This window comes from Rosa chinensis, chromosome 4 (assembly GCF_002994745.2).
Source record: "Rosa chinensis cultivar Old Blush chromosome 4, RchiOBHm-V2, whole genome shotgun sequence".
NCBI classification, from domain to species: domain Eukaryota; kingdom Viridiplantae; phylum Streptophyta; class Magnoliopsida; order Rosales; family Rosaceae; genus Rosa; species Rosa chinensis.
Window position 1 is genome coordinate 18,487,544 of NC_037091.1, and position 25,237 is coordinate 18,512,780.

Sequence of the window (25,237 nt, forward strand, 5' to 3'; positions counted from 1 at the left end):
ACTGACCAAATGAACTTCAAATGAGTTGAAACTTTCCAGATCCATTCTAGACATCCTAAGGATCATTTCTTATGAAGAGTTCAAGAGCTATTTCGGAGTGGAAAGCCTTCAAAAGATCGGCACAATTTTCCAACTAAAAGACAAAAACTGCAAAACCGGACCTGTACCGATTCCGGCAGCATTTCCGGCCAAACCACGGCGAACTAATCTCTGAAATTTTACCTGGATGATCTACACTCATGGAAGAACATTTTGTATGAAGAAGTCAAAAGCCAATTCCGAACTCTCGGTGGAGATTCAATTGAAGGAAGAAAGGAGACGAAAGTGCGCAAACGGACAAAAAATGGGTCAACGGTGGTCAACGCCGGATTCCGGACATTTCCGGCCGAGTTGGCCGACCAAGAACAGTTGTGGAGGAGAAGGAAGAGCTGACTAGGGCTAGAAACTTTGGGTGGGAAGACTTTAGGTTTAGGTTATTTTGAAATTCAAAATTTGCAAGATGACAAATGATCTCATTCTTACACCTTACACCTTTGTCTCATATTTATTACCTTGTTCCCTCACACAATTACCCTTCTACCCTTACTTTTTCTTCTCCACCAAAATATCTATGGGCTTTCTAGGTCATTTCTATGTAGAGTCAAAAATTAGATCCACATTTTGTGCTTACACATTTGTCAATCACATCTCACCATTGATTCCTTTTGATCTCCACCCTTGATTTGAATTGCCTTGGCCTTTAAATAGCCCATTCTCTCTCCCCAAAACCGTTCACCCTTTTACTCTCTCACTTTGCAACATCAAAATCTCTCTTTTCTCTAGTTCTAGCATAGTTTCTCTCTAGTTTTTCATAGGTAGTTCATAGTTCTTTGATTTTGTGTAAGAGAGAGGTGTGTAGCCACTTGGGTTTCACCAAAACCGAAGTTTCTACACACTTTGATCAATCACTTCTCTTGATTCTCACACATTCAAGCCTTGTTCTTACCTTGTTCTTGAGATTTTGTGGAATTGTATAGTGATTTGGGTTCTAGAAACCGAAATCCCTATACTTTGAAGCATTTCTCTTCTCATATAGCATCTAGGAGACAAGGGATCCATCTTGTGCTTTTGGTTTGGCTCCAAAAAGAGTCAAACCCGTGGGTATATCACTTGTTCTCCACTCTTTGCTCTCTTTTATTTGTTATTTATGATGTTCATGGCTTGTAGTTGTGTAAATATGAGTTGTGAGTAGTTTAATTTGGGGCTAGGGCATAGCCTTAGCCAAACTTGTGCACAAAACAATGTAATCTTTATGCTCTTTGATGTTTATGCATGTTTTGAATCTTTTGGCTACTATACTTTAATGTGACCTAAGTGTGTTCATAGATTTATCACCTAGAAGCATGCTTTAGGAAGTTAATGAATCGGAAACATGAACTTGATAAACTCTTGATTCCGTGAGCATATGTAGCTAAATAGGTGGTGACTTAGCTTATTCCTACGGGAAGAACTAAGTTGCTTGAATTTCTTACCTTGAAATTAAAGCATGATGTTGTGAGTTTAGGTTCCGGAAGAATTTAGGCTCATGGCACCATAGACCATTTATAATCCGGAAGATTTGAATGGTATAAAGGTTGTGTAATTTAGCTTTGCTTTGGAAGATATTGTTAAATTGCATGACTAGTTGGTTTCTTGGTAGCTTCATCAAAGCACTAAGGGGGAATTTATCAAAACATGTTGTTACATTAAATTTGGGTTACATTGTGTGCATGAGTAAGGCTAGGTGTGATGCCTAAGCCTCTATTTCTCTCTTATATCAAAATCTCTATTTTTATTTGCATACTTTATTTTTGTGTACTTTTAATTTGTTCGCATAAAAATTAAAATCAATCAAGCCGTTCACTACCATAATTGTTAATACCATCCTCATGATCTTTAGCTTCCAAAGGGCTAAGGTTGTGACTTTGTAAAAAGGTAGATTGCATAATTTTTCTAGGCTTTCTTGCGGTAATCTAGCTAGGGTGGAGTTTCCCTCAATCCCTTGGGTACGATACTCTACACTTTCCCTTACTAAAACTTGACCTTCTACACTTGGAAGTAAGGAACATCATACACAAATTTGCACACACTTTCATACTCAATGATGTCTCCAACACACCACATGTAGCATAGTCTGCTTGCTACAGCACACTTGTAGCTGATTTATGTGTTCTATATGCATGACCTATAGCACACCTGCAACACACATTCTTCATTGATAAGTTAGTCAATTATACAAGCTAGCTCTTAACTTATCTACTCGTTCCATATATTCATGTATAATTGCAATTAAACATCAACACATCAAACTCTGCATGTACCTCTGATGTAAGCTTCCTGCTTGTGCTTGGTACTTGATGACAATTCAAAATTGCAATTGTACACATCTATGATCTTCTTGGTTTATATCCTAGCAAGTAGACGATCACTCATAATGAGTATATACCATGTACCCGGCCACGCTTTTGTCTAAGCCCAATGTTTCACAATTAGTTTCCATTTTGGCTACAACTAAATGAGATTCAAAACTTGCATGCATCTGTACATGCTTATGAAATTCAAGCTTTTCATGTCAATTGGTGCCATACATATATGTGAAGCAACATGATTCAAACATGTATACATGGTCAAAATGCTAATTATTTCCTTTATCTTGTGTTAAAGATACATAATCGCCGATCAGTACCTCCCCAATAAACTAAATCATCATCCTTCTACTAGGATGCTTCACCAAAGCAATGGAGCATCATGCTTGGACAACTCCAACATGATTTGGGTACTTACATTGATTCCAATTCCAACCTACTCCAAATCGGCATAAAACAAGTAATTATATCCCATTTTTTATGCTCTTTCATTTAGAGCTATTGTCATGTCAAGGCCACGTCTTGGGTGTTTCAAATAACTTTTTAAGCATGCTTACACCATATATCAATTTTAGTAGCACACCTACTATGATTACATGCTATCGCCATGCCTTCACATGTCTCCTACAATCCTTAAGCATGTTTGCAAAAATGAAAAAATATTATTAGCAACTTTACTACAAGTACGTGCTATACACATGTCATGCTTAAATCAATTTAATGTGACACTCATTTAAACAAACTATGCCATGCTTGAAACATTGTGACACTAATGACTTAATTAAACTTGTTCGGATTATGACTTGCTTGGGCATCGAGCATGGCCACGACTTGCTTAGGCCACGCCCCACATGCTCGCACAGCATCTATCCTCTCAACTACACCCAACTCGCTCGAACACAACCCAACTTGCTTTAACATATCCAACATACTTTAGTTAAGCCCCAAGATCATAATGCTTCATACTATTCACCGGAAGCTACTCCCAAAATTTTATATAGACACCCATTACATTTGCCGCTATCTATTATGCATGTTATATGGCCACAAGATTCACATATATTACTTACTTTGCTTATTTATTGCTCTTTATACAATTAGCAAGATTTACATGTACACTATATGTAAATATATTGTCTAGCTTTCAGGCACGATACTCTATCAAACTCTCCCCATGGGAAAGAGACCTAAATGGGTCTTAACTCCCTGACTTTATGGTCCACGGCCAACTACCAAGCAGTAAGGCAACACCTCATAATGACAATGACCGCTACGCGGCATTGTAGTCAAGCATTTTCTCCTCTGGGAAAGAGTAAAGGGACCGGTTAACGCAGTCCACGGCAACCATTGATCCGGTAGTTAACCCTCGACACTTGGGTATCAAAGATTAGGTTCGCTACCTAACGCCCACTGCTTGTACGCAGCTCCTGTCATCAAAAAATTTTCCCACCATACGGAGGTCTATAGCCAGGAATGGGAGACTCCTTGGAGGGCCTATCAGGGGCCTACCAGAAAGGGCAAAAACGTTCACTCCGACAAAATTCTAGATGGACAACGCACTTGTACTAATTATGCTAGTTATAGGCACAAAGCTACGTTTTGGTATCAAGCCCATAAGAAAATCCTCCTTGACTGGGGACTTCAGGGACAGCCTAGCATAATTAGCAACGGTTACGCTCATGCCTCAGGGCATCACATTCGAGCTACCCGTTAATGCCTTCCCGACATCCCTGAGCTTCACGCTCTTGCTTTCCCGACATCCCCTAGCTTCATGCTCATGCCTTCCCGGCATCCCTGAGCTTTCACTCTCACACCTTCCCGGCAACCCCAGGTTTTATGCTCCCGCCTTCCGGGCATTCTCGAGCTTTACATTCATGTCTCCTTGACATAATACATATTAATAGAACATTGAATTCTTCTACCATTTGTAGTTTTGTAGCAATCGAATTCTTTTCACGTTCTATTAATACGAGCAAAAATCTAACTAACACAAACGTTTGCATATTCATTGTTCATGAGTCACAAACTCTTGCCTTCACGGCACTCATTCAACTAACACCTCACGGGCGTAACCTCGCCAACTCGACCTCATTCGTTTTCATATGCAATTATACTTATTCTTAACATACTCACACAACCATGTGCATTCTTGAGCTCATAACCAATTGTACTTGGTGCCATTCACATACATACATCTATATGTATCATGCACCTCATACATTCGTACATGGTAGTACATATCGGAGCAACTCGCATACGTTGTCACATCTGTGGTGGTGTTTTGCAGCGATTCGACTAGAGGAGCTCGATTTTGAGCCGTGGAGTTCACTGTAGCCGATCGGAACTTTCATCGATTTTCGGTGATTCCGGCCGTTTCCAGCCACCAAACCGGCGTCGAAGGTTCGGTTTTTGCCAAGGATCATTTTGCCCCTAGCCTTGAAGCACGATTTATAGTGTGGAGGTCAAATCGACGATTTCAAATCCAAGGGTTCTTGGGTTTTTCTGGAAAAACTTCACCGGCCAATTTCAATCACGTAAAGGTAAAATTGGAACTTGTTTTAGTTGTGAAAAATGCTTGGACTATTGAGTAGGTGGTGCTGCCAAAATTTGGTGGCCATCAGAGCTGGTGGCGGTGGCGGTAGCGCCGCCACTGTGGGCAGTGGCTGCAACGTGTAGGGCAGTGTTTTGATTCTAGTTTTTAGCCCGTTAAATCCTATAAAGGTTGTAGAGTTTGTATGTGAAGTTTGGTGAATTTTGGAGAAGTTTGGAATTGTTTGTGATTTTCCGAAGTTCAGAGTTTTGTGATTGAATTGTGGGAAGTCCGGCCGTCAGATTTCCCTCGTTTTCATTGTGGAATATGTAAATCAAGGAATTGGTGTTATGGGTGTGATTTGGATTGAATCCGAGAAGTAATGGAGATAGGGATTTTCGGGTTTCGTTTAGGTTCGTAATTATTTATTCGAATTGTCGTTTATGGAAGTGTACTTGTGTACAGGACGATATATCGAGCTACCGCTTGACGAAGGAACTCGTTTGCGTGGTCGCCAACCAGTACTGTGAGTGGACGTTTGATTTTGAATATTGATGCATGCATTTATTTCTCTAAAGTAATGCTTTATTTAATTATCATCTTTTATATTTTGAGCATATGATGATTTGCTATCGATAGTGATTTTGGTTTTCGGATTATAAAGTGATTTCGGATTTGATTGGGTTTTGAGATTTATAAAATATTATAAAGTGATTCGGGAATGAATTGTTTTCGGATTTTAAATGGAATTTTTGTCGAGGAAACGATTGATCTAATTATTCTTTTAGCGTGTGGGACACGCTGTTGATGTATGTGACTTCCTACGAGAATTTCCGAGTACAGTTGGGAATTGTACCCATGTTTTCTTTATTTGTGGGACTTATGGGGAAGCCTTATAGATTTACTGGATTTGAATGGTTTTTACCCACCATACCTGGGTCGTCATTTAGTTCTGCTCCTCACGTGGGTGTAGTCGAGCCTTATTAGTACTCCTCCGCACTTACTATGTGTTTGTGGGTGAGCTGAGCAGAGAATGGGATGCTCCAGAGTGTAGGACACTCCGACCCGAGCCTGGGAGGCTCCCTTCTTTCGTATGGTGATACTTCTTCCCCATATCTTATTGTTGCCTGACTAGCGAGGCTAGTCGGTTTATCGTTTTGAAATTCTTGGATTTAAAGCTAAATGTGTTTTCTTATTGTTGCATGCATCAGATTTTTTTTAAGAGAATAAATGTGGGAAAGTATAAAATCCTTTTTCTTTTAAATTGTTTATTTTTGTCCACTCACGCTAACGTTTTTCGTCTACTTTCCCCTAGGCCTTTCGGTTTCTAATGCCCAGTTTGCAAGTGTTATTAGTTGAGGTTAGGCGTACATGGTTCGACGCATAGTTGACGAATAGCTTCCGCACTTCTTCATTTGGATCTGATCTATTGTGGGTTAATAATGTTTTGGGTAGTCCACTCTAGTGGTGACTCGACCAGTTCTCGGTAGAGTTATCTCTAAGGTGGACCCCGCAGGGCCACCTAGGATTTCAGGATGAAATCCGGGGCGGGTCCTGTCAGATTCTATATAAGAACATAATGAGTATTTTTATATACTTTGCATAGGACGGTCTCAGTCCTAATTTCCCTAAGGAATGAGCTTTGTAAAACGAGCGAGAGGCTTTGGAAGTAACCAATGAGGATTTTGGCTGGACCTGAGCGTCTGAGATGATATTTGAAGCAAGTTGGTGATTGCACCATCACTTGGGGCGCCATCACCATGATGACACCATCCATGGCGTCATGGATAGGGACTGTGCCAGCCCTAGGCTGGTGGTGGACGGAGGCGGTGCCCTAGGCAGCAGCGTCAGTCACACTTAGTCTAGGAATCAACTTTTGATTCATGCTTCGTTTCGCTCGAGAGAAAGGATGTCCATGTGAAGTCTTTAGTAGAGGGATCATCATATCATGACCAGGATGACCTATCCTGTCGTGACAAAGCCAATATGTGTCTAATTCCAAGAGATCTTCTCTCATAACTTCATTGGATTTAATAGCTCGAATAGTGACATAGAGTCCACTAGAGAGACACATAAACTTTTCTAAGATGCGCTTTTGTTCGCAATCGTTAGAGGTATTACAAAGGAACTCATTTCTGTTCTCTTCATGCGTTTTCACAAGAAATCCGTTGGCTATTCATTGGTGCGATTTTCCCTAAGAGCGTAGAGAGTTTCTGTGACAGTAATCAAGGTGTCATTTGGCAGGGGGAACTTGGGCTGTTCCATGTCCTTAAATTAATACTGATAACCCAGCCATCGTAATCACAAAGTAATATGCTCATAATCAAAATTGAGTCATAATGAAAAGAACTCGAAATTTTATCCATAAGCCAACAGAGTACATCATTGTCTCTTAACCATTAGGAGAATCTAATCCAAAATGATAGCTAATGCAAAACAATGGTAGTCGTCTAACTTCTTTCGGTAATTCCAAAATAAATGTGACCAGGTGAGTAGAGAGATGTTGGTGGAGCAAGGCTCGCTTAAGTACTACTAATCTCATAACCTTCCTAGATATCACACTTACTTTGGGTGAGCCTTCTTTGAAGAAAGACTAAACCATTGACATTTACTACAAAAATATATGGCAATTGCCTATTACATCTCTTGGAAAAATAAAGACTTAAACAGAATTGGCGATCTATTGATCCCATCCAGATTTGTAGTCTTTAACCCTTCACTCTAGATCATCATCTTGATCTTCTTGTTCCACACCGTGGGCTTCTCTTGCTTCACAATATGCTTTGTAGGCGGTGACAATTTCTTCACGAGTTCTACAAATGTGTGCCCAATGACTGGATACTCCACATCGAGAACATACATCTCTTTGCTCAAACTCCATTGATTGAGGCGCTTTGAAAACGTCATTTAGATGGCTCTTAGTGTTGGTGGCGCCACCAACATGGCCAGAGGCGTTGCCTCCCTCTCTCTCTTTCTACGTTGACCTCTTCGGTTCCGTGTTTGCCTATTTTGGTGGTTACCTTACCAAGTAGAACGATTATATGGACTAGAACGTCCAGAAGTATCCCTAAGATTAGGGTTTCGCTCTTGGCGCCCTCTCTTAGGGGCGCGACTATAATTGGATTCCAGAATATGCTCTGTTTCCACGGATCTCGAATTATAGTTCTTCATAAGGATGTTGTCTTGCTTTTCAGTGACATTCATAGCTCTAATGAGCTCATGAAACCTTGTGATTCGTTCTGCATTAACATTGATTCAATAGTTCTTAGCAACCATTAATGCAGAGACAGGAAAGGTAGAGAGAGTCTTTTCAATCAACATTGCATCTGTGATCTCTTTACCACAGAATTCCATTAAGGATTTAATGCGAACTGCTTCCGAGTTGTAGTCAAGAACTGACTTGAAATCACAGAAGCGGAGGCTATGCCATCTCATTTCTAGGTCAGGAAGCAGGGATTCACGGACGTTGCCAAATCTTTCTTCGAGCAGCCTTCTGGGGTCTTCTTCATTCATACACTCGTACTGGAGCGAATCATCCATATGACGAGTCATTAGGAAGATGGTTTTCGCTTTATTTGCCTCTAATGCTGCTCTATTTGCTTCCAAAGCTTGAGGTTGCTCAACAGTTATCACGTCCTGGCTAGGCTCGAGAATCATATCCAGGATTCCATCGGCCTTGAGATGCTGGCGGACATCACGAACCCACCTGTGATATCCAGAGCTAGTTGTTCTCAATGGAGCAAAGTCCAATTTGTTCAGGTTACTCATCCTGAAAGAGAATAAGAAATTAGGGTTAGTTTCGGAGTGTAAAAGGCAACCATGAAAACATATAAAACTTCTGAGCGTAGTAGCTCCCAAGAAATTATGAATTTATGAGCGTAATCTCTTCCAAGAAATTCAATTCCAAGAGGTATTGAATTAGATCGAAACAATGACGTAAGCGGTCGATGATAAATTCTCTACAAACTCTAAGTTTGGAGATCTCAACAAGTGACAGGACCCGCCCCCGGATTCCACCCTGGAATCCGAAGTGGCCCTGCGGGACCCACTTTAAAAGAAGGTTTACCAAAATTTCGGCATAACCTCCCTCAAAAATGGACAACCCAAAAACCTGTGGAAAACAAATTTCACTTCTAATAATCCAACCACAAACTCCTGGAGCCACCCTGCTCCCATCATTCAACCAAATCAAGTCCAAAAATAATAATAGTGTAACAAGTACTTCAAGTCTAAGAAACTCCAAGATTTTAGATACTACAATTCCCAAAGTTAGGTCGTAGACCTCAAATATAATTCCATACAAGTCTGGGTCATAAATCCCATAGTAATCAGAGCAATCTAGGAACGTAAATTAACATAGAGTACAGTAGGCTAAACAGGTAACCTACAAAATATGATGACGGAAACGGATGCGGTCACTATGGCTCACTCCTGAACACCGAGCAACAATGAAAACTGGGCATTTGAAACCGAAGGGCCCAGGGGAAAGTACATAAAGACGTTAGCGTGAGTGGACAAAAATAAACAATTTTAAACCAAATGGATTTTATACTTTCCCACATTTATTTCTTTAAAATTTCCCGATGCATGCAATGATTAACAAAAATAAAATAAGAGGAGTTCCGCTCATGAAAGCCGACTAGCCCCGCTAGTCAAACAACGATAAGAAGAGATTGAAACTCTGGTACTCAAGGAAATAAAACCAGCCCCGCTCGCTAAAATAAATCGGACTAGCCCCGCTAGTCGAAAATAGTATAATGAGTAGGGGAAGACGATAGCCATACGAGTGAGCCTCCCAGGCTTGGGTGATATCCTCCCAGGTTAAAATACTCCCATTACTCCCGTAATATACCCTTACGCCACTAAGTGTAGCTATAGGATACCGGGCTACAGAATTACTGTCACAGAGACAGTAACCTGCGCCACAAAGGTGGAGGGCTACGGTGATCCCATCACCGTGCCACAAAGGCGGAAAATCAACGCTAGCAATGATAAGTCACCCAAAGTATGGCAAAAGAAACCTGAAAACCAAGTAAATCCATAAGTACATAAAGCTTCCCCATCTCTTACAAATGAATTTCCAATGACGTGTCCCACACGCCAAGAGTATCCCAAATCAAAAATAAAAATAAATATAAAGATTTACTCCATCGAAATCTCATTTCGAAAATCTTATAAAAATCTCAAATCACCGAATATAAATATAATATAAATAGTATAAATCCGGAAACCATATCGGAAATAAATAAATAAAAGAAAATAAGCATAATCCAATGACGTGACCCCGCACGCCATAAAACCTTCAAATAAACAAATATCCAAAACCATTCCTGAAATTAACCATATGCTCGGGAAATTAATACGATAAACAAATTATAAGCTCAGAACCAATTAAATAAATGCATGCATCACTCTTTGAAAAACAAAAGTCCACTCACAGTATATGATCAATCCTGACGTCGCTCAGTATTTTCCTCGTACGAAGACTCCTCTCGTCCTGTACGAATAGCACTCATAAATATATATTTTACAGAACGGAAATTTAACTTTACGATACTTAGAAATGGAAATTCAAAACATCCCCCTTCCAAAATCCAACTCCTCAACTCTCCACAAAATCCATCTGTAATTCCCCAATAATATTCATTTATCGATAGACAAATTCTAAAGTGAATTCGAAAGAAAATAGGTTATCGAATTCACATACATCGTTAATCGACAATTTATGCTCAATCGTAATTCCTCCAATTTCCACCAAACTTCATGTATAACGTTCTACAACCATTAAAGGATTTATGGAACTAAAACTATAATTAAAGCACAGCTCTACGCGCCACCCACAGTGGCGGCGCGTGGGGCCCACGCGCCACCGGCAACCACCACCAATGGCCACCAAATTTTGGCAGCACCACCTACTCAACAGACCCAATCTTTTTCTCAACCACAACAAGTTCCAATTTTACCTGAAAGAGCTCCAATTTAGCCGGTGAAAAATTTCCAGAAAAGTTCAAGAACCCTAGGATCGGGTTTGATCGATTCGACCTCCACACTGCAAATTGGAAAGCAAGACCTTAGGGGAAATGATCTCCAGCAAAAACCCGACCTTCGACGCCGGTTTGGTGATCGGAGATGGCCGGAATCGCCGGAAATCGGCAAAAATCATAAACTGCAACAGTTACCTTCCCGGCTCGAAATCAAGCTCCTCCGGCCAAATCTTCACAAAATACCACCACCAATGTGTCAAGAGGGAGGAGACGAGCTTGAGGATAGCCGGATTTCGTCGTGGGTCGGCCGGAGGAGGGAGAAATCGGAGGAGAACAAACTCGGGCCGAAGAGGAAGGAGTCGGGGGAGAAGAGAGGAAGAGTTACCGTGGGTTTCCGAAAATGGAAACCTACAGTGGTAACTTTCCATATATATATTTTATTACCATGAACAATAACTTACACATTTTAAGCTATAACTTTCACATACGAACTCCAATTTTTACGTACCACATATGCACACGCTTGGTTTAACGTCCTCTACAACTTTCATGAAGGAAATTTTCTCAAATTGTTAACCCATAAAAAGTCAACTTCTAGCCACCCCCCCCCCTAAAAGATAAAACTATAACTGCGAATGGTAAAACATACAGTGATTCGTGTAACTCAGTAAAAGGGGTAAATCGGATGTGGGGTGTAACAACAAACTCCAAGCTTGGAGTGAGCACGAACCCCCACAGTTCTGCTTAATTAGGTCTCCCCTATGATGAAGAAAGGGGGGTAGAAGAAGAGAGTTTGCAAGTCCCCGAGAAAAGAAATAAAAACTTCAAAAGCGGGAAATTTTAGTAAAAAATACCTCGAATTAGGTCGCCGGAAAATTTGGTTGGAAAATCTTTGACCGGAGGGTTGACTATTGTTGATTGTTGTTGACCGATGCTGACGTGGCTGGCTGACGTGTTGCACTGATGTGGCACTGGTGCTAACGTGGCTGCTAACGTCATCGGGCTTCTGAGCTTGGGTCAGTGGGCTTCTGGGCCGAAGGCTTGAGCCTGTTGCAGTGGGCTTCTCCTTCCTCCTTTTTTTCTTTTCCTTTTCTTTTCCTTCTGCCGGTTTTCTGCAGAACGATTCAGTCGGCCAGTTAAGTGACTTTTAGGTCGGTTTTCAGGGTTTTTCTTCCGGTTTTGGATTTTTGGGATTGAGATGCTACTGCTAAAAAAATTTGGTAGCAATTGGAAGTCCGGAAGGTGGTGAACCAATGGAATATTTGTTGCGGGTGGTTTGAAGATTCCGGTGGCTGGTTCGGTATACTTCTGGCCGGTTTTGGTGGTTCTGCGGCCGATTCTGGATTCCTGGGGTCGAGGGCTTCAAGTAGTGTAGCGGAGACAGAAGAGGTTCAAGGTTTTGTATTCGGATTTATGGTTTTAGCTATATGTTTCAGGGTTGGAGTTTTGTGCTGATAACGTATTTAAAGAAAACTGAAATTGGGAGAGTATTGAGTCGTACTTTCATTGATAATAGGGGCCTCTTTATATAGAGGATTACAAGATATAGAATCAGAGTTGTTCAAGGAAATATAATCATATAATTAATCGGATATCTATGAATATCTCCGAGAATATCTGTAATTCTAAACCCTATTATAACTAGGTCAAGTAACCTAGAGTTTTGGGTCAGACACATATTCTGTATTTACTTAAACACCTAACTATTTAACCAAATATTTAATAAAATGTCTGTCATTAATATGGTGTCATTTCTAGGGACTAGTTCTTCTTTTCTTTCGGTATTTTTTTGTTGTCAATATAATGGGAAGATGCCTCTACACGTATACTGGCGGTTTTGGTATATGGTGTTTGAAGGGTTTAGTCTCTTCTCGAGGTTGACCGTAAAGTGCTCCTGGAATAGTCTGTAGATTACAGTTGTGCCTCTATCGGCTCATGGTCTCTTTAATCGCTGAGTTTATATTTAGGGTATGAGTAGATTCTCTTATTTAGTTGGAGTAGTTAGGATTTACAGTGTCATCTTCGTACTCTAATCTTTTAGATTAACAAATTTTCTTCTATTCTAAAAGAAAAAAAAAAAAACTATTTAATGAAATGTCCGAATAATACACGTACGTATTTTTCACATATTATACACGTCCCGTATCTTACTAACTGCCCCCTAGCCCAATAAAAAGTAAGCCCAATTCTTTTACTCTTAAACATGTAACTGGCATCAACCTTAAATCGGAGTCATAAATCTTCGTGAGGCCCAAACTGTGACTACATGCTGCAATGCTCTAAAACCTGGATATCAACAGCAGCCGCTTTCTCATATTCTCTTCTCCGCCGTAACTCTCCCTCATTCTCCACTTTGACTCCGCCGCCGTACCGGAAAGACTTATCTTTCTCCTTCCTACAACCACCGCCGGCCGCCGCCATGGTGCCCCACCCCAAAGACGACGCTTACCTCGATAGCGTAATTCCCAAGCGAATCCAGCTCTTCGAGGCCATCCAGGCTCAGCAGCTCGCCCACCGCCAGTCCCTCCCTTCCGATCCAATCAAGTGAGTCCTTCTTCTTCTTCTTCAAACCCTAAACACTAACCGAGACCTTCGGTGTTGCTTTACGTCCGTGGATTCTGATTCTGTTGACTTGGTTAGGATTACGTTGCCGGACGGGAAGGTGAAGGAGGGGAAGACGTGGGTGACTTCGCCGTTCGACGTTGCGAAGGAGATTTCGAAGAGCTTGGCGTCGAATGCCTTGATTTCTGAGGTCAATGGGGTACTGTGGGACATGAGCAGGCCTTTGGAGGGTGACTGTGAGCTCAAGCTGTTCACATTTGACAATGATGAAGGCAGGGACACTTTCTGGCATTCTAGCGCGCACATTCTCGGACAGGTAGTGAAGACTTTTTTTTTCGAAGTTTTCTGTGTGTTTAGATTGCGTTGCATTGATGGAATTTCGATTCGTTGCAGGCTCTTGAGGTGGAGTACGGGTGCAAGCTGTGTATTGGTCCCTGCACCACCAGAGGAGAGGTTTTGATTTTGTTTGACAGAGTTGTGCTTTCGGTTTTTGTGATTACTCATTTGATTAGCTTATGGAGTGTTTGAATTTGATAACAGGGTTTCTATTATGATGCATTTTATGGTGATTTGGGGTTGAATGAGGATCACTTCAAGCAAATTGAATCAGGAGCAGATAAGGCTGTTAAGGTCTGTTTATTCTCCGCTAAAAATGTTTATGTAAAGTTACCTTTATGTATGAAACTGGTCCGCCTTGACTGATTGCAAATGACTTTAGGTGTTTCGACATTTTGGTATTTCTTGCTCTTGACCTTTTATTTGTATCTTTTCTTCCAGGCCAAACAGCCATTTGAGCGCATTGAAGTAACAAGGGATCAGGCACTTGAGATTTTTTCTGATAACAGGTTCAAGGTAAGTGAAGCTGACAATTTAGTTTCTTTCTAATTAAATGAGTTTAACTACATTTTGGTATATGCATTCCTTACTTGATATATATTTTTTTTTGGCTGTTTTTTAATCAGGTTGAAATCATCAATGATCTTCCTGCTGACAAAACTATCACCGTCTACAGATGTGGCCCCTTGGTTGACTTGTGTCGTGGACCGCACATACCAAACACATCATTTGTCAAAGCATTGGCGTGTTTGAAGGTATGTCAACGTGACATTTCTGAGATGTAGTTTGTTATTTGTATGTATTGGGTCACCTAGTGTGTATATTTGAAATTTGAATTTGTAATTCCAGGCTTCTTCTGCCTACTGGAGAGGAAATAAAGATCGTGAAAGCTTACAGAGAGTTTATGGAATATCTTATCCTGATAAGAAAAGTTTGCAGGTGATATTAAGTTTATGTCTTCTTGTAACTTTGGCTTTAGTTTACTTATCTCATTTCTTACTTCTATCAGCTACTTGAGCTAAGTTTCTCAGTGTGGTTAAAATATAAAGTTCCTTGTGCACATTGTTGCACTAGTTTCTCAAATGGTATTCTCAAAAAAAGGAAAAAAAAAAAAAGGGGGAACTAGTTCAATGCTACATAATAAATTTAACTTGAGCATAGTTGGTACCTGAAAGGCTGAATTTTATTGATTCCACCATTTGAACTTAAACCTAAACCAAATCATTGAAGGTGCATAAAGTTAAATGACGACATGCTGTTGAAGACATATCATGTCATTTTTAACATGAGTTTAAACTGCAATCATAATCCATCTTGAACAATGAATGCTGCTGGCAACAGTTCGTTGATAAATTATTTTGTAGTTGTCAGTTGGGATAGAAAAGCAGTAAAAGCTATGTTAATGCAATATTGTGGTCATTGGAGTTGAAGTATGTCATTCTTCCTAACGTGGACTTTCTTTTTGCAGTTATATCTCAAGCGTCTGGAAGAAGCAAAAAAATATGATCATAGATTGTTAGGTACAAAGCAGGAGCTGTTCTTTAATCACCCACTTAGGTATGTTTTAGTTCTGTATTTCTTCTTCCTTTTAATTGACCAAGATTGTCTATAATTTTTATTTGATTATTATTCTTTATCAAGTTCAGTCCAGGAAGTTGGTTCTTCCTGCCCAATGGCACCCGGATTTATAACAAGCTCATGGAGTTTATAAAAAATCAATACAGAGAGAGAGGATACCAAGAGGTTGATAAATTTTTAGTTGTTACATCATCCTATTGATCTTAAATGATTTGTACTTAGTTTTACTTTTCTTTGGTAGGTTATATCGCCAAACATGTACAATATGCAACTTTGGGAAACATCTGGTCATGCTGCAAATTACAAGGAGAATATGTTTGTCTTTGAGGTGAATTTCATATAACTTCTAAATAATTATGCTGAAGCACCTTGTAAATGTAATCTATCTGGCAGGATCAAGTATAGGAAAACAAAATAATGAATTACAAGAAAATACAGATTTTTTATTTTATTTGTGGGCATGGATATGTTTTCTTGGGAACTTTGTATTGCTAGCTGATGCCTGAAGGAACAGTCTTTATTGCTTGACATATAAGCAATGTTGGAACCTTTTTTTTTTTGGTCGAAGCAATATTGGAACTTGTAGTAGGAAATTCAATTGGGATGATTCATCACTTAATTCAGTAGTTATTCTATGCAAATGAACAAGAATGAGTTTAATTTTATTTAATTTTGTATTGATGAATTGATAATATTGTGTTTCCACTACAGATTGAGAAACAGGAGTTTGGATTGAAGCCAATGAATTGTCCGGGGCATTGTTTAATGTTTCAGCACAGAGTTCGTTCTTATAGAGGTAGGTTATCTTTCTTTGTTTTGATTTTTCCTTTTTCTTGACAGATAGTGAAATTATTACTTATTCATGTTCGTCATAACCATTTATTATTGATTATTTATTAATTCTTTTTAATTAATAAGAGCTTCCTCTTCGACTGGCTGACTTTGGGGTTTTGCACCGGAATGAGGCCAGTGGTGCACTCACTGGATTAACTCGTGTCAGGAGATTCCAGCAGGTATATTCTTGTGTATTTGGGTAGTACGTCTCAGCACTTTCTAATGGAAATACTTATTTATGGACTGATATATTTTTACTTCTTTCTTTTCTTTTATTCATCCGGTGGTAAATTTGTAGATCATCTGACCAAATTTTGTTCACATATGCTTCAGGATGATGCTCATATCTTTTGCAGGGAGTCACAAGTGAGTTAAACTTAATTTGTTTTCCACATCACTCTTAAATATATGTTTGATTTTGTTTCGAGTGTAAGACTCATGATGTGGCTCTTTATTTTTCAGATAAAAGATGAAGTTACGGGCGTCTTAGACTTCATCCAATATACCTATGATATATTTGGCTTCACTTTTGATCTGAAGCTATCAACAGTAAGCTGTCCCTGATAATGCCTCCTTTTTGTCAATTCCATAACTTTCTCTTTGAAGGATGGGGAATTCAACTTAATTGTGTTGTGCAATAATAGTTTTGGTGTTCGTGTTGTAGAGGCCAGAAAAGTACCTTGGAGAGATAGAAACATGGGAGAAAGCTGAGGCAGCTCTTACAGAAGCATTAAATGAGTTTGGCAAACCCTGGCAGGTACTTCTAATAATGCTTGAGTTGCATCTAGGCATCTAGCAAATGCTTTATTTGGCACCTTGTCTGGTGTTTATTTTTTGGTGAAAGGTACCTAATATAGTATGATCATTAGATTGATGTATAGCATATAAATTTATATAATAGTTTTGCTGGAAAGTTTAGCTTGATGGATGACAAAATTTTATCATAAGACTGGCCAAAATTTGGGGCTGACGGTGTATTGTTTAGGTCCATTATCTATTCATTTTTGAAAGCACTCCTATAGGTGCCTCTGAATGGTTGTTTGTGTGCGGAATTTTACATTTTCAGTCATATTACAGATAAATGAAGGGGATGGTGCATTTTACGGACCAAAGATAGATATCAGTGTATCTGATGCATTGAACAGGAAGTTTCAGTGTGCAACATTACAGGTATGTTGTTATCACTTTTTCTGTCCAACGATCTCTTGTTCTTTTGTTTTCTCGTTTTGTAACTATCTTGGGGAAAAATACTGTGGTTGCAGCTTGATTTTCAGCTACCTGCTCGCTTTGAGCTGTATTACTCAGCAGAGGGTGAAGAAGGCAAGAGGGAGGCACCTGTTATGATACACAGAGCCATTTTGGGTTCTGTTGAGCGTATGTTTGCTATACTGTTGGAGCACTACAAGGGGAAATGGCCATTCTGGCTTAGTCCACGTCAGGCAATTGTTTGCCCTGTCTCGGACAAATCCCAGCCCTATGCTCAGCAGGTAGTTTGAAATATATTTTTTTTGGCCTTTATTGGTTGACTACTTCAAAGTTTCATTAATATTTTGCTGGTCCTCTTTCAAGGAATTATAGATTTCATGTGCATTAATGCTATTAAATGTTGCACATTTTATGCTTGTGGAGTGCTGACATGTTCTTTATTCCCAAAGTAGTCTTAATAATGGTGCTCTTTGAGATCTGTTCTTTTGTTCTGACTTCTGAGTGTCTTGAATTAAGTCAATAATACTTTGTTTTCTTCTTCCTGCATCCATTGTCTGTCTATTGTATGAGCCTTTCTATGTTGGCTTTCTCATTTTGCAAGCCAAACACTAAATTAGGTGAGTAGGCTCTCATGGCTAGCTAATTGTTTACCAAGCTAGAGCAGGTTACTATCTCCTGTGGGAAGTTGGTAACAGTTTTGGTTCTGCCTGAATCAGATCTAAGCCAACAACTGATCTGGTTTGGTGAAACCTAGGTTAATATATTATTTCCAGTAACATCAATAGGAAAATTAACCTGGTTGCTGGGATTGATAGTAATTGCAATTGAAGTATGTTTTTCTTTCTTAAATTTATTTAAATAAAAAAATGCTTACACTATAGTTACTTGGGGATTCTTTGAATCTTACTATCCCCTGGATTAAATTGACTGTTTTATTTTTGTAGGTCCGGGACAAGATCTTTCAGGCTGGTTATTTTGTTGATGTTGACACAAGTGATAGGACAATACAGAAAAAGGTTTGCATTCATGACTTTGTCCTATTGCATCAAATTTTCCATTTTTCAAGTTGTAGTTTTGTTTTTTTGGTTTATTGGAGGTCCATTGGGCATATGGGTTACATTATGCAAGCTCTGTGTGTGTGGCTTATGAGGCAAATTAATGTTGACAATAAGATAATGTTAACAATTAATGCTGGTGTCTGTTGGATTCTTTCTGCCTTCCATGAATATGATGAATGAACCCAGTCATATCCTCTGTATTGCTTCACCGGTGTCAAATTATTTAATGAACTGAAGTCTTTAATTATTTAACCGAGCTTTTCATCCCTTGGGTTGGTTGTTTTTGTTCCTGCAGGTACGAGAAGCTCAGATGGCACAGTACAACTACATTCTAGTTGTTGGTGAGGAGGAAGTCAAAACTGGACAGGTTATTCATCTTTAATTCTTTAATGTTTTATTTCACCATAGTTTCCGTAGACTGGCCACAAACATGATTTCATTTAGTTATTTTAGTTGTCCTTCAACAATAATGTCTTTTACTTATCGGGAATCAGCTTTGTATGTGGGGCATGGTTTGGTGTGATTTTTCTTTGGTATGATGAAGTAAGAAAATAATAATTGACATGAAACCATTACGTTCATGGTCCTTTCTTGTGTTATGATGAATTACTGTTAAAAGTGAGAAGTTACTCAATTGTTTCAGGTGAGCGTACGGGTTAGAGATAAGGCAGATTCCAACGTAATGAGCATGGATAGCCTACTCAAACACTTTAAGGAGGAAGTTGAAGCTTTTCACTAGAATTTCTTTTGAAGAATGCTCAAAGTAATTGTAGACTTCTATCGGATGAACAACACATGAGGGCTTTTGTGATCTCACTGAAACTGTATTAATTCCTCTCTGATATCCTAGTACTACAATGGATTATACAGTGTAATTTACGTTTTGCAGATTCAAATGTAGTTATAGCTTTTGCCATCTTGTGACTTGTGCACTACGCTTGTGTGCTCGTTAATTTTTTGTCGTAATCAACATGTATTTTGAGTATTCTAGCTTTGGTCTGATGGCTTAGAGTTCGGCAAGCTACTGATATGATCTTTTTCTCTTGGAAGTATTGTATGGAACAGCATTCGCTAGACAGAATTTCCCTCTAAGACTAGTGTCAATCACAGCATTAAGCCGTACAGTTATTGTTTCATTTATCGGAAACATAATACCCGAAGATCAAGTGCAGAAACCCAACAATCTTAGTCGGTACCAAAAGATCAGTGCAGCAGTGTGCTTTGCATGAAGTGGTTATATTGTAGTAGTACCGAACATTCTGAAAGTCACTACAATTTTTCACTGTCTGATTGAAACGTATCATGGTCGACAAATCAGACTAACAAACGTTGGGTAAAGAAGTGCTGCCTTCTTTAATTTGATCCGGCGCCCCATATTCCTCTTTCTTCTTGTACATCAGTTTCCTCCTTGGCCACAACTTTCTGCTCCATAGTCCTCCATGATGATGATGAGACAATTCTGGAAACTGGTGATGATCATGAGTAGTATTAGGTGGTGACGACACCACAGAGGGAAGTGGAGAGGAGAGCTTCGAGGCTACTCATGGAGTCATGGAGGGTGTTATGTTTTTCAACACTGGCACTTGATGGTTCATGTTGAAATGCTGCTCATAAGTCACGACTCATGAGTGGTACTTGGATGCTGTGGGACAAGAAAATTTGTAGCATTAGTACCCATGCCTTGGAAATTGTGCCATGTATAGACATGAGGGTCACGCTTGAAGCTGGGCAATGATGGAGATGATGGGTGAGGCGGAACAACTCCAGGGATGTTCTTAATGTATTAGGTAGCTTAGCTTCTTTCTGAGCACAACAACATATCTCAGGTTTTCAACCACCTTGTTAATTGCTCCCAACTGAACTACACCTTCTCTAATTGCTATCAGAGTTATGGGTCTGCAATGACATTATATGTCTGAATTAACTAATTAAATCAAAGAAATAAGTTTAAATTTTCTTTTTCTGAATTTAATTTTGTGAAACTGGGCTTCCCATGTACTACTGTCCTAGGGTGCTGAAGCAAAAGAAGTAAAAATTAAATAAAAACCTAACAAGACATATATGAAATTCTAAAACAAGAAAGGTAATTAAACCTATGAGCATATACATGTAGCATAAAATCTTAGTTAACTAATTGATTACTGTATAGTTTCATATAGTAAATGTATAGTACCAAGTCAGCTGAGTTGTGCCGTGCTGATAGAAGTTGATTTCTTGATGCTGATCATTTGGTTCTTTGTATATCCAATTACGACTATGATCGGCTGCCACTTTCCCTATCAATCTGCTTAACCCAACCACCAAAATAAATCAAGCTTAGTTTCTATATATTCAAATCTATATATTCAAATACCCAGAAATAAATATTAACTGCTGGTACTTCATCATCAACATCATCACATATAGATGGCTTACCCTTCTCCACAGTTGTAGATCTCATGGGACATCTTGAAGAAAAGCTCAGTTGCAGTCCATGGTAGTACTGGTGATGTTGAAAACTTGAAATCACCACCATAAACTGAAGAAGGGCCACCTGGACACTAACCAGTGGATGAGTTGATCTGATCATGAGCTGGTGAGGTGCTCCAAAGTTGCAGAAACCATCTTCCAAAACCAATATCCTGCCATGTGTTATGCATATGATCAATTTCTGTATAATCGTATATAGTGCTTATAGTCTAGTATGAAATGAAACTAATAACAATTAATAAAAAAATACCAGTTCCTTCTGTTCCCTCTTGACCTGTCATAAGCTCCATGACCTTCCAATCTGTTACAAATAAAACAATAGTTAATTAGTTAGTGTAATTTGAAATGTAGTAGCTGTGTGTGCCTATACTGGAGGAAGAAGAAGTAAAATTATATAGTTTGGGTGGTAGGCAGTTTGCCAGTTTCTTGGGAGGATCCTCCAAAAGACAGCATAATAGGAGTTTTCTCGACTGCACAAGCTTCTCAGAGTGTGTTGAAGCAGATGAGTCACTGCCAAAGGGTTAATATGTTCTTCCATTATTGCTATCAATCTAGCTAGTAGTGTCTCAATCTCTACCTGTAAAATTTTAATAAAAGTTTATACAGCGGTCAATTTAAGAACCGAAGTTAATTATAACAATACAAATTGGTTATTTCTGAAATCGCTGAGAGCACATAATTTTACATTGCGTGTGTCATCCCAACTGATTTAATTGAGGTGATGTCTGGTCACATTATTCTAGTAGTGAGTGAGTTATATGGAAGCATAGAAAAGTTATAGCATTTAACAGAGCCACAACTCCTGAATTACCTAGGACGGAGTCATATACTAGCAGTGAAGAATCAACGTAGTAGTAGTACTTTATTGGATACCAAAACACGAAACTAAAAAAAAATCAAAGTCAAGCGGCTGGGAGAAAACACAAAACAGGGGAACCTATCATCAACAGATTGGAGTGATTGACCACAGATTTGAATCATGTACTACCCATCACATGAATTGATATCAGAAAAAATTGCTGAATGCATGCAGACAAATAGAAACCATCAAGCCAGAATCAGTAATTGAGCAATCCTAATTGAGCAATCCAGAACCAGAACCATCTCCCACGTCACTACATTTACTTGATATGCTTATGATGTCATGAAACCATCTGTAAACTATAAAGACAAATATTATTACTCCTTTTTCCTTTTTACTTTCTTGTTATTTTTTTATACGAAACAACAATTCACTGCCTCCTTGAAGCCGGCGGAGTTCCGAACCATATCAAGTAGTTTTGCCACAATCACTTCACGTATTGGTTTCTCATGTGGAAGAATCACGGCGTCAAGGAACTCAATGATCATGCGTATTGAGTAAGTATGCACACCTCTAGTAGCATCCGCATTACATGAACCCCAGAAGTATCCTCATTACGTAGCGAGCTTTTCAGTCTTGAGGTCAATCAATTGCTCACGAATATGTTCAGGTGTTCCAAAAGCATGTCTGGTAAGTGCATCGCTTGGTGGAATCTCGGCACAACTGAAAGGTACATGACTTTTCCATCTCGTGCCAAACCTATAGTACCGGGGGCTTGATTCTGACAAAATTGTGTTTGGCAGACACAAACTTTAATATATTGCAGAGACAAGTAATGAAACCAACTGTGAAAATAATAACATAATGGAAGCTCCAACTTAATCAGCAATACTCTGATTGAGCTACTGCTTTATTTCAACGTACTGACTTGATTGATGGAACATGGTTACTGGTTAGCCGGCAGTCCGGCACTACACCATTTTTTTACTTTTGAAGGTAATTCCCCAATTTACTGAACCTGCTGCAATTAATACTTATATTAGCCAAGCTACCAGCTGCCTTGGGCGTATATAGAGAAGGGGGAAAAGACTATACTGAAGCAGGAGTACCATTTGGTCTGTGCTAGGAAAAAATGTCTTAAAACTTTTCTGCTGGCTTGTTCCTGCTTGAATACGAATTTCTAGCTAGTTTCCTATTTCTACTTGCACAAGGATTGTCTAATCGCAGGCGAAAGTACTTGAATCAATTATTATCAAATGTTATAAAAAGATCAATAAATCTCAAGAAAAAGAAAAAAAAGTTTTTAAATGATATGTTGGGGAAACAACCTAATAACTCTGAACAAAATATATCACGTTATAAATTGTATTTACAAGGTAAATGATGGAGAACATAAGAAACATGCATGAGTAGTAGTATCCCAAGGGTTAGACCCATGCCCTAAATTTCTTGCATAGTTGGAATACTACTGTAGTTTCTGGATGATCTAATCTTGGATCATCAAGAATTCAAGATCACTAATCTCACGAAAAGGGAACAAGTTCAAGTTCGAATTCACCATGCATGTAATGATGATCAAGTGCACCAGTTTTGCTGTTTTTGTTTTTTGGGGTCACGAAACTGCTACTACTTTTCATCGATGGTGAATCAATTTGTTGAAGCTTTTAGCTTTGCATCCAAGGAAGCCACCAGTCTAATCAATTCGTCCTCAGAACAGTAACCTAATCGATCATCCCATGTCGGGTACAACATCTCCCTCTCCTCGTCGGAATTAACAACAATCTCACGACCACCATGGGACTTTCCAGCCTTGGTTTCTTCCAAACCCTTTGTCTCTGATGAAGGAATGCTTGCATCTCTGATTGCCGGGTTTGCCTTGTACCCAGTGATAATGCGTTTGACTTCCGCAGGATCTTGGGGCCAAGTCTCTGCTTTAGTGCTTTGATGTTGGTAGAGGATCAAGCATACATCAACACCACAAAGTTTCGAAAGCTCCTCGGCTTTCTTGATTAAATTCTTCTTTCGATCCCGGACCTTTTTACGATCACTACTCTTACTAGACGATAGCTGTTGTATGTTTCTTTGAGGATCCATACTTCTAAAAGTAGTATCTGTTCAACCAAATTTTAAATATATTACAGAAAATCAAGGAAATTAGAGTAAGATATATAGGTCGAAAATTACTGCTAACAAACCCTAATCAACTACAATTGAAAATCAAAGTACAGCGACAACCAAATTAGAGCGCAAGTATATTCAATCCATAATAGGCATAACATCATTCACACTAAAACAAATCAAAAACAAAAAACATGTATACCTTAATTAATCTATTTGACAGCTTCTCGAATCTTGATCGCGACCTCTTTCTAATATTCAAAAATTACACAAGCTAATGTGGTTTTGATTGGCTTTGATTTTGGAAAGTTATTATTAAGATGATATGTTTTTTATTTTCGTCCAAGAAAAATTAATAAAAATACCAGTCGTTTCCTTATATATGAATAGTATTACCAAGTAAAGGGGGGTATATTCAATTCAGATTTTAAAAGATTTTGTTTGAGTTTTTATAATCCATGAATTTACTTAATTCACGGTTGTTTAAATTCAATATGGACTCTGATTGATTCTAATGGATTGATTTACTAGTATTTGCTTAGATTTTACAAGTCCTTATGATGTTTTTGGTAGGTTAATTTTTTTTTTTTTCATTCTTCTTTAAAAGCAATGGATGTATGTAGGGCTGTCAATGGGTCGTGTCGGGTTGGGTTCATGTCGGGTTAAGGTATTTGTCATGTCGCAAGATACTAGGCCTGGGACTTTTGACCCGAAAACCCGCAGAATCGGCCTGAACAGGACCGAAACTGGCGGTTCGGTGCGGTTCATGTGAAGAAAATATAAGCTGTCTCATGAAAACCGAACCGATGTACAACATCTCGGTTCGGTGCGGTTCCCATGTTTTCAAAACGCAGAAACCCGCAGAACTGATTGATGATGGTCATATCTCCACTTGTCATCCTACCATTGGCCTAGAGTTAATGACTAAAACCTAAAAGGCTAAAATTCTATGCGCAGCCTCCCACTGTTCCACTTCACTTCTTCAGATCTTCTTCTTCCTTCTTCCTTCCGGCCATTCATTTGCATCTTCTTCTTTGTTTCGCACCTGTGCTGCACGCTCTTTCATTTCTCTCTCTTCTTCTTCCAGTCAAACTCGCACCTGCTCTTCCACTAATTTGGCAGCCTAATATCCAATTTGGGATTCTTGGCCATAATTGAAAAGATGGGTGAGAACCCTAAGGAGGAGAATATGGGTTTCATCACCGAAGAAGATACCGACACTCTCTTACAGAGGTCCCTCTTTTTCCTCTCATTGATTTCAATTGTTTTTTTGTCAAATTGGGGGTTTCTAGGTTTTGGGTTTTAATGGGTTGTGTATGATTCTTGGGGTTTTGGCAGGAAGTGGCACACTTATTGCAGTTGGAGAAGATCGATTG

General features: G+C 39.1%; 1 protein-coding gene and 1 pseudogene across 1 annotated transcript; one reads left to right on the forward strand and one right to left on the reverse strand.

Annotated features, from left to right (window-relative positions):
• Positions 1–13,132: 13,132 nt before the first annotated feature.
• Positions 13,133–19,467, forward strand: LOC112198219 (threonine--tRNA ligase, mitochondrial 1). The gene is made up of 20 exons (XM_024339302.2): positions 13,133–13,442; positions 13,539–13,776; positions 13,854–13,913; positions 14,001–14,090; positions 14,238–14,312; positions 14,423–14,551; positions 14,646–14,735; positions 15,265–15,353; positions 15,443–15,539; positions 15,616–15,702; positions 16,086–16,170; positions 16,293–16,387; positions 16,542–16,574; positions 16,671–16,757; positions 16,873–16,965; positions 17,286–17,378; positions 17,471–17,695; positions 18,359–18,430; positions 18,768–18,839; positions 19,116–19,467. The coding sequence occupies exons 1-20, from the start codon at positions 13,165–13,167 to the stop codon at positions 19,209–19,211; spliced, it is 2,184 nt and encodes a 727-aa protein (XP_024195070.1). The 5' UTR covers positions 13,133–13,164; the 3' UTR covers positions 19,212–19,467.
• Positions 19,468–20,344: 877 nt separating this feature from the next.
• LOC112198220 lies at positions 20,345–23,837 on the reverse strand (annotated as a pseudogene).
• Positions 23,838–25,237: the final 1,400 nt, after the last annotated feature.

Coding starts and splice junctions, on each gene's coding strand:
- LOC112198219 (XM_024339302.2), top strand. CDS start 13,165: ATGCTGCAATGCTCTAAAACCTGGATATCAACAGCAGCCGCTTTCTCA. Junction 15,354..15,442: donor TTCTTTAATCACCCACTTAG/GTATGTTTTAGT, acceptor TATCAAGTTCAG/TCCAGGAAGTTGGTTCTTCC. Junction 15,703..16,085: donor AGAATATGTTTGTCTTTGAG/GTGAATTTCATA, acceptor TTTCCACTACAG/ATTGAGAAACAGGAGTTTGG.